General features: G+C 34.7%; 1 protein-coding gene across 1 annotated transcript; it reads right to left on the bottom strand.

The window, feature by feature from the left end:
• Positions 1-1,901: 1,901 nt before the first annotated feature.
• p (WD40 repeat domain-containing protein pink) lies at positions 1,902-9,478 on the bottom strand. The gene is made up of 5 exons (XM_034980694.2): positions 9,318-9,478; positions 8,415-8,525; positions 7,153-7,389; positions 4,544-6,766; positions 1,902-3,707 (listed from the first exon to the last, which is right to left on the bottom strand). Exons 1-5 carry the CDS (start codon positions 9,411-9,413, stop codon positions 3,378-3,380), a joined length of 2,997 nt encoding a protein of 998 aa, XP_034836585.1. The 5' UTR covers positions 9,414-9,478; the 3' UTR covers positions 1,902-3,377.
• Positions 9,479-9,976: the final 498 nt, after the last annotated feature.

Below are 9,976 nucleotides of genomic sequence, written 5' to 3'. Positions count from 1 at the left end.
GTTAACATTAAAAGGTTGAATCGTTGTATTTGTTTTCAAAAATGTTAGCTAAAGTAGGTCACCAAAAATTTAGGCCACCAAAATATATGCTTAAAAATATTATAAAGTAACTTTAAAATTTAAGAATGAAAAAATACTTTAAACCTATTTAAAAAAATACAGATCCTATAGTTAATTACAATATTAAAAACTTTACCTAAAATAGTAAATTATTCTTTGAAGATTATCTAGTACAAACATTTTTTAGCATTCTTTTCCAGTTAGGTGCCAAAATGTCGTAATGGCATCTAACTGAAAAAAAAAATGTTAAATTTAAATCATGGCACTGTAAATCAAAATTGTTTAACTAAAAAAGTTTCATAATAGTTATAGGTAGGTACTTACTTAGCAAAAATAATACAAAAACCGTATACACATAGAATCTTAGTAACGTGTTTATTTTAAAAATAATGGAATTAGTGTTCAACTGAAAAATAATACTATCGCCATATTATTATTTGAACTAGCAATATGGCTAATTCTGCTGTACAGTATCTAAACTAAATTGACAGGACTAAATCCAGTGCTATTCATAAGACTCCCTGCGGTCCCAGTAGTTTAGAGAAAGTATGCAAAAGAATTAGCTACATTTTTGTTTTACTGTTGGGCCTTTTCCTATTTAGAAATAATAGAATAACCCACAACGCAAACCGGCAGAACTGAGGGCGGGGCGCGCGAAGCCCCGCCCGTAGAAATCGCTGTACCCATATGCTACAAGATGCGATACAACGTCGTGCGGCGACGCACCGCATGCGCATTGCGCAACAGGCTTGGGACTAGAGAGACGAGGAGACGAGGCGGGGAGGGGTGGTGCGTTGCAACGCCATTCTCTCTGCTAGAGTGACGTCGCAGTACCCGTTATGACATCCAACACTCAACAGCCCCCCACCGGGAACGCATCCTGTGGCCTGTCAAAATCAGGCATGGCCAAGCGCGAAGAACATCCGTGTTTTGCCTTCAGTATACCAATTTCAACGCTATGTCATAATATTATGTACATAAAGCTAAGTTTAAGATCTATAGAGCGCACTTTGACTTTGCTCAGACTTTAGACACTGTTAAAACGGGACAGCGTTCGCTGGCATAAGTCTCGTTTTAGCTGAAATTTAAGTCCGAGCAAAGTCAAAATTCGCTCTACAGATCTCAGCCTTATTATTGTTATCAAAAAGACTTGGCTGTACTCGACTCAACTCCGTTTGCGCTGGCCTTAATTTATATGACACCTATATTTTATGATGAAGACATACAATTACAATTTACAATAAATTGAAAGTTTAGAGCTATATTTAAACTTGTTTGTACGATATTATTTGTATGAGTCTATTATTTTTAAGCCACTATTTGGATACATAACAATATTTACTAAACATTACCTATTTGCAAAGAGTATAGATATCTCATGAGTATTTACTATATTATAATAGGTACTTGTATAAAAGATACATTTTTTTTTAGTTTTCAATAGTTATACAGCAGTTATATGTCGATGTTATATGTCACACTCACTCCAACACTAGTATAAAACTTATCAATATTTTTCAACATAATATACATATAACCGCATACAACATATTAACAATATACAAAATAATTACAGTAGCCGGCAAGAAATATTGTACATCGACCTTTAGAATGAGATTTCGGTTTTGAAGAGCGTTGTCTCTGTCACTCATACCTATATCACGTTTTGTCGGTCTCAACGACAGAGACAACGTTCTACAAAACCGCTATTTCTTTCTAAGGGTCGATGTACAACATTTTCTGCCGTGTACTGTCTTACGTTGTACGGTTGTGTATTACGTTGTATGGCAGCAACATTACAAATTAATATAATTACACAAAATTAAAAAAAAACAATTGCAATCTTTAAACCATTTTAATTGAAGTCATGTTAAAAATAACACCTCAATGAAATCAACTTAAAAAGCATAAATAATATTATTGGACTAGAATAAATTAACAATTTGAACAATAAAACCTGACAGACGGACGGACATGACGAAACTATAAGGGTTCTTTGTTTACTACGGAACCCTGAAAAATGAGTTAAAGTAAAAGAGTCTAAAGTCTACATGGTTTTGTAAGAAAGGATTTTTGAAAATTCAACCCTTAAGGGGGTGAAATAGGGGTTTGAAATTTGTGTAGTCCACGCGGGCGAAGTCGCGAGCATAAGCTAGTCTCATATACAACAAGTTTTAATCATCGAAAGTAGTTACGCAGAAATCTACTTCATTTCTGGAATTTGGCAAGACTATCGCAATATTTCAATTTTTCTAAATAATATCTGTCCCGGCTGTACTCACGTGTTTAGTCGACGTTAGCCCGACTAGTTTCGAACCCATCCGGGGTCCTTTTTCAAGGGAGTCCGTTCGCGCACGTGCCGCGGTTTTGACTGCCATGACTGCCATTTCAATATTTAACAAATAAAAGGCTGACATACATATAAATGTAAAAGGATGTTAATAAAAGATTAAAAAAAAACAAATAAAAATCCATAACACATAATATGGCATATGGCAAGAACAATTTCATAATTTCGATACAAAAACATGAATGTATACAAATGATACAAATTATATTACCAGTGTGGCCGATTTTCTTGTACACAATCTCTAAACTAAACTAAATTAACAGGTCTAAATCAAGTGCTATCTTTTTCCGCAAGCAACATTTTGAAAGGGATAGCAATAGATTTGGAAGTGCCATTTTAGTTTAGTTTAGAGATTGTGTACAACAGAATTAGCTACTATGTGGCTAATTCCGTTGTACACAATCTCTTAAAGAAAGAGCAGCTTCAGTGATGAGCAGAATCCGAGGTAGTTCCCCAACGGTAATCTGAAAACCTTATCTGAAAAACTAGATAATCCATTTATGAGACACTGGGTTGGTTTGCACATGCACTCTCAGTGTCTCATGGGTGGTAGATTCCTAGATAAATAAAAGTACGCATGAAACAGCCTACTTACTAACATAGTCATTAGCAATTAATTTTATTACTAACAAAATGGATGTAATAATAATAATTTATTATTATTAATCGCAACTAAATAGAGTATTCGTATCTTTTTCTTATCAATGTAATAAAAAAGGAGAGACAAGCTTAATTAAAAATTGACAAATCTAGTGACTTTAGGTGCCAGTCTTGAGCATAACGCTTAAATTTGAAGAGAAGCACTAAAACTAGTCTTAAATTTAAGATTTATTTTTCGCCCCTTTTTTGTACTTTTACAAAGAAAAAGATGCAGATATTCTAAATTTAGTTTAGAGAAAAACATCAGAATCAACGCCATTAACATAGACTTATTATAAATATAAAAATAATAACATACAAAAAGCATTCATTTAACAGAGCAAGAAGGGCACAATTTTATTTGGTTCAAGTTCAAACAAGCGCCGTGGAAAGTGTGGCCACACCTAAACACCCACAAGCCGCCATCTTTGATTAGCACTAAATTTTGTAATGGCAACCCACATAGCGCACAGTCAGTCAAATTGTTGACTGTCATGGCCATAGAAATGTCATTTGAAAGGAGATTTTCTTGAGGGTCTTTGGATAATTTTTCAAACACTTCCTTAAGCCCCCAAAAGGGCGATGTCGCTGCTATGGTTAGAGGCAATGCAGTATTATTTATAACTCCCGCAGAAGTACTTTGTAGAAGTTTGTGTATCTGAAAGAAAGAAAAAATTATGCCTTTGATTCACACATTATTATGAAAATAAGGTGTAAAAGTTTTCTGCTATAAATTATTGCACAGTATAAAGAATTTGCGCTAATCCAAAGACAAATCTGTAAATTAAACTAAATTACAATATCTATAAACAGTGTTAACCTTTTTCTATGGTCTTGACATAATTTTTTTACTCCTTTTTAAATATATGATTATTTTGTATTTTGTATAAACTACAATTTAATTATACCCCAACTGTTATTTTATGAACTGCATGAAAATTTACAAAAATAATTCGTTTCTAAAATTGTATACATACATACTACATACCACAATATTTGTACGCCGCTACGGCTAATGTGTTGAACTTTTGTGATAATTATCATCTTTTGTAACACACATTATACAAATAAATAATTCCTATTTCTATTTCTATTTAAGGAAAAGGATAGTACTAATATTAGACCAATGTTTGTTGCCAGTGATAACATTCGGATCCGAGACATGGCATGGTCGCTAACTATATTGTGTCTCATAAGAAAGCTCAGAGTCACTCAAACAAGTCGCAGGAAGCCACTGGATTCATGAGCGAAACCGCGGTGTGTGGAAGTCCCTACGAAGAGACTAATGTCCAGCAGTGGACGTCTATCGATTGACAACGGCGAATGTTAGACCTGACAATTTAGCTCCGTTTACAAAGTCTACGAAAATTTGCCCCATAATATTATTTTAAAATTGAACATAGTGGTGGCAGATTATATGGTTATTTTACACGGCATTGAAAAGTATGTTAACTTAAAATGATAGAGAAGAAATAGATTAAAACAAAATCTTACCTCTTTCCTGGACTCTTCAAATTCGTATGAACTGTATATAGTATCGGCCAACGGAATTGTTATGGTGCAGTCATATTTCTCGTACAGAGCCACCAACAGGCATGCGTAATAGAATTTCACGGTCAACGCACCAAACTCTATCAAGTTGGCATGTTTTTGCATTACTTTAACTGCATTTCTACCGCCAACCGATTTTATAATCATCAAGCCCAATTGATCCCAGCTCAACATGTCTTTTACGGATATATGCTCGAACTTTTTATTGCAGTTTAAGCACATATTTGCATACAAAGTCGCATAAAGTTGTATCGCGCGTTCCCACGTATCCAACGTGAATTGAGGTAAAAATGAGTGCAATAAACTCTCATCCAGCATCTGTAAAAGGATCCTGAGCACGTTTATTAAGTCTTCGTTCCTTCGTAAGTACAAAATTTTCCTCCACAAATAAGGCATTTTTCTACAAACTTCGTAGCATTGCTCCTTCGTCTGACTCGACCACTGCTGTTCGATAAATTCGTCTATTAACTCGGAAAATACTGGCATTTGACTCGTTCTCACATATGGAAGTGGAAAACCACATTCGCAACCAATATTTGAGTGTTTCTGAGTCTTTATATTTACAGCTATACAAGAATCTACGAAATATTTATACAGCGTTACATCTTTTATTATTAAGTCTATCAAAGCACGTTTGTTCTCAGAATTGCTCAAGTAAGTTAGAAATATATTGTTCGGCACAAACATAGCTTCATCTACAGCACCTATAGAAATACAATACTTTTCTAGTAACAACATTAGATCATATATCTGGCTAATATCACAGGCGTAGCTCTCGATTATCGAGTTTAAATTCGACAACTCTGATTCCGTATTCACAAGACTTAACCTAGAATATTGGTATAGCATTTTGCAAATCTTATCTTGCTCTAAAGCATCATTATTGACCTCTATAATATCTTGACTAGTTTCTTTGAAAATAATATCATTGTCTAACACGGCTGGCGCGTCATCGAGAGTATATTCATCGCGAGAAATCCATTTAGGAGCTTTGTCGTTTTCTTGGATTGTTTTGAATTGAGATACATCTTGTTTTTCAGTACTAAGATGTTTCAAGTCTTCCCATTTTTCTTTTAACATTTTTTTACTTGTGTTCAGTTTATCAGATACTGTTATGCTCAGTCCTTTTAAAGCTTGCATTGCTTCTGGCCCAAATATGTTTTCGTCCTGTTTCGTTTGAACATTTTCATCTAATAATGATTGTGTGTGATATGTATTTTCTAAAACGTAAATTCCAGAGTTCATTTGAGTGGCATCACTAGATTTGAGACTGTCGAACTTTTCTAGAACACCTTCAACACTTTTTAACACCCCATTATTATCCAGCTTATCTCGTAGTCCAACCAAAACATTTAATTTCGGGGATAAATTTTGTGAGAGCAAGTAATCCTTGAAAACGGTGCACAGTTCAGCACATAGTAAAAATTTCTCGTCGAAATAACATTTTACTAGAAACCTATCTAAATTCATGAACTTTAAGCTTATAAGAGATCCATTAGCCAGCCAAACATATAGCATATCATTGTATAACTTGCATTCAACGATGTCTTTATATGTATCAAACCACACTGTGTTATCGACGTTTTGAAAATTTAAAAAGTATATTGCGTTTTTATTAAATGCGAATATGGTGTCATTAAAGCTGTATATTTTAGAAAAGTTAATAGATTGTCCACTAATATCATGCGACAAATCTTCTATACAATATTTTTCTTTTTCATAGGATTCCAGTGAGACAACTTTCATGGGATGTTTGGCCAATACTTGTTTGAACTGGTGGGTTCTTTGAACCATGCCATCAACCGTAGCTTCCCATAAACGGGAGGAAGGTCGCGCGCAAAATATAACCGTATTAGAAAATTCTTCACCAACAATAAATCTAGCATCATCATCAACAATATTATATTTTTTGACTTCCGTAAAATCCTGTTCCTTATTGTCTATTGAACCGTTTGTAAGAGGCTTCTGTGCATTTGCAAAACACGCCCCAAACTCTCCATCTCTGAGCTTCTGACCTATTTGCCTGTATTGTTCTTGAGTAGTATTACAAATGTAGCATCGCGTGAGAGTTGACACAAGTATCATGCAATCTCTAGAGTCGAGTTGGCATATTCGTGAGTCTAAACTCATTATCGTTTGAGAGGAACTCTGGAATATTGTTTTTGCCTGAAATTATAAATTACAAGAATTATACATTAAAGTATTCAATTATATTCTTCACCTTTCTCATTAGTTTCGATATGTAGTACTGTAAGGGCCAGCTGATGCCCAAGACTTCGTTCGTTTGCGTGGATTTAGGTCGTAAAATATTCTGTGGGAACTCTTTGATTTTGCGGATTAAGAAGTGGCCTATGTCATTTTCCAGGTCTATATCAACGCAAAAAATCACATAAGTCCACATTGCTACATTTCGGGGTGATTGAAGGACAAACCCCTAAACCAGCAAACGAACAGGCACTTTCGCATTTATAATATGGGTAGTTGTTTTATTTTAGTTGTTTACAAACAAATGGGACACGCCCTTTAAATGTTCCTCTAAAATTCATACTTACGATAAAGCCTTGTACTTGTAGAACTGATACTTTGCCAACATCGTCGCCAGCAAACAGCATATTCCTGCTCCACACCATCGCTGTGACCTCATTCCCTTGATGTTCCTTCGACGAGGTTGATGAGTAGCCATTGCTATGCGATTGATCACACTCTGTCACTGTGAGGAAGCCTTTGCCATTCGCAAAACCTATGTGCTTTTCATCAGGTGATATTGCCAGGCGAGTAATTGGGCCATCCTGTAAAATGACAATATTATACATGCATTTTGTTTACTTTATATGGTGTTGGAAATTAATGTCAAAATTGTTGTTTCAAGTTATTATTTGTTTAAAAATAAAATTGACTATTTTATTTTCCCCTTTTTTATGTGTTCCGCTAATTGTGCCGGCGGTGTGTGTATTTGGTTGAAACAGCATGAAATCATAAATAAAATAAATAAGAAAATTAAAAAAAGTACCGAGTTGAGAACCACCTCATTTTTGGAAGTCGGTTAAAAATAGCCTTTTTTCTTTGATCTACTTATACATATTATTATATGACTAACTAACAGTATTACTAATTTCCTATTCTTATTATTTAATTATTATTCTATCTTACATGATTTATTCTACAAATTGGTTAGAGGAAATTTTCAGAAATTTAGATTGGGAAGGGTGGGGAATAAATATTAACAGATGTAAGCTATCACACCTGTGATTTGCAGACAACCTGGTACTATTTACCGAGGACCCAGTCACTCTACAAGAAATGCTTGAACAACTAGCAACAGAGAGTCAAAAAGCAGGTTTGACAATAAACACCACCAAAACAAAGGTTATGACCAACAGGCATCAACAAAAAATTAACGTAAATAATTAGGACATAGAGTATGTGAATGACTATGTCTACCTAGGTCAAGCATGAATTCTTACTGAAAGTCAAATAAAGTTTCCCTGAACAGTAGCGTATCTCGCAATCTAGCTCCTTATTATCTACACTATTATTAAAAATCGCACAAATTCTGTGGATTCATATGCTATCAAATTAGAACAAAAATTACTGCAACTTCGATAATAATTTGACGGCATCACCACATCACTTACATACACCCTTTAGCCTTTTTTCACTAGTCATTATATCCTCTGTAACATGGTTGCCTGGCAGATTGCTTCAAAGCGATAAGGCCACCAATTGTACTTCTATTTTGCTACATAACGTTTGACTTTTGAGTTTCTGACAGTGTACAATTAAGCATATTTCATTCACATGTTACAACACTTACCTTACTGGGTATAAGTTGCACAAATTCACATGGCCATCTGTTGAACACATAGATCCCACCGCTGGTAGCGCCAAATGCTATCAAAGACCTTGATATGTCAAAACAGGTATACTGAAAATTTACAAAGACTTAATTGAATTTTTGAATAAAGAACTTATAAACTGGGTCTACTTATTTTTTTAGACTGGGTCTTCTTTTTATGCTTGTACAACTAAGCTTTTTGTGCATATAACTAGGAAGAGTGGTGCCAATGTACACCTCATGGTACCAGGCAGAGTGGAAGGCGCACATCTACATCATAGTTCCAGAACTAGGTAGATGGACTTAATCTGTTCCACAACAAATACATCTGTCTCGAAGGGAGGGAGATTAGAAGAGCAGCTGTGAAGGACAACTCACAACCACAATCACTCTGCCAAGAGTGAATGAATGAGAGGAACTGTTTGTTGCTTGCTTTGCATTGGCAACCAATGCAGGCTTACATAATCTAAAACTATGGAAAGTGGGAGAGTCATTAGTGGGAATTGGTGTAATATTTTATAATAAAATTCCACAATTTTAGAGTTGCCTATATACAAGTTTAAAAATCTATTAAAAATATGCTCCTAAGAAAAGCAGTTATTATACAGTCGAAGACTAAAGGATAAAAAAGCTTGGATTTGGTTAAAAGGCTTTTTGAAAATTCAATTCCTAAGGGGGTAAAATAAGGGTTTGAAATTTGTGTAGTCCATGGGGACAAAATCGCGTGACAAAAAGCTAGTATAATAAAAAAACACACTATTCATTGCAGCGATTCATTGAACATTAGTAATAATAGATAGATAGGTTACCTTACCTAGCATTTAATTAGAAATATGAAGTTTTTGAACTGGTGCCAAATACGAAATATTTAAATGAACTAACCTTAATGCGCTGTATATTTTTTATGGGATATTTTACAGTTTCGGTAATATCTGGCAGCTCCTGCAGGATATACGGTGGTATTTTGAAATCAGACATGTTTTAGATGCACATTTTCTAATATTTCACAAATTCACACCTGTTTTTCAGTAAATAAACATTAGTGGACTGTCAATGTCAAAATTCAAATTTCAAATGTCAATTTGAGAATAATTGGGTATCAACCATAGAGATATTCTGGTCTATGGAAATTCTAAAGTTTTGTCTCAGAATAATGACTGTTGTTCTCCAACAGCGCCCCCCTGTCAATGTCATTCAAGTGCCAAGATAGTATTGTCGCCTTTGTCGCACAAAACACTCAACATGGCACTCAAATTTGCAATGGTTAAAAATTAAAATTATTTCTAAAACCCCCATGATTTACTACCCTCTAGGGGCGAGTCGAAAAACAATAGCCCAAAGAATTTCTAAGTACTAGGTACCTACTTAATAGCCTAAAGCTAAGCTTCAGTGCAAAGAAATTGTATTAAAATTTTACGCATCACGCCGACGCGCGCGACGCAACTAATTTCCTTGATATACTGCCCTCTAGTGGCGAGTAGAAGAACAATAGTTTTATAAAACTAAGCTATCACTAACAAGATGGCGCTCTGTTGCAAAGG

The sequence above is a fragment of the Maniola hyperantus genome, chromosome 22, assembly GCF_902806685.2.
Source record: "Maniola hyperantus chromosome 22, iAphHyp1.2, whole genome shotgun sequence".
Lineage (NCBI taxonomy): Eukaryota > Metazoa > Arthropoda > Insecta > Lepidoptera > Nymphalidae > Maniola > Maniola hyperantus.
This window is presented reverse-complemented; position numbering and strand designations above follow the sequence as displayed.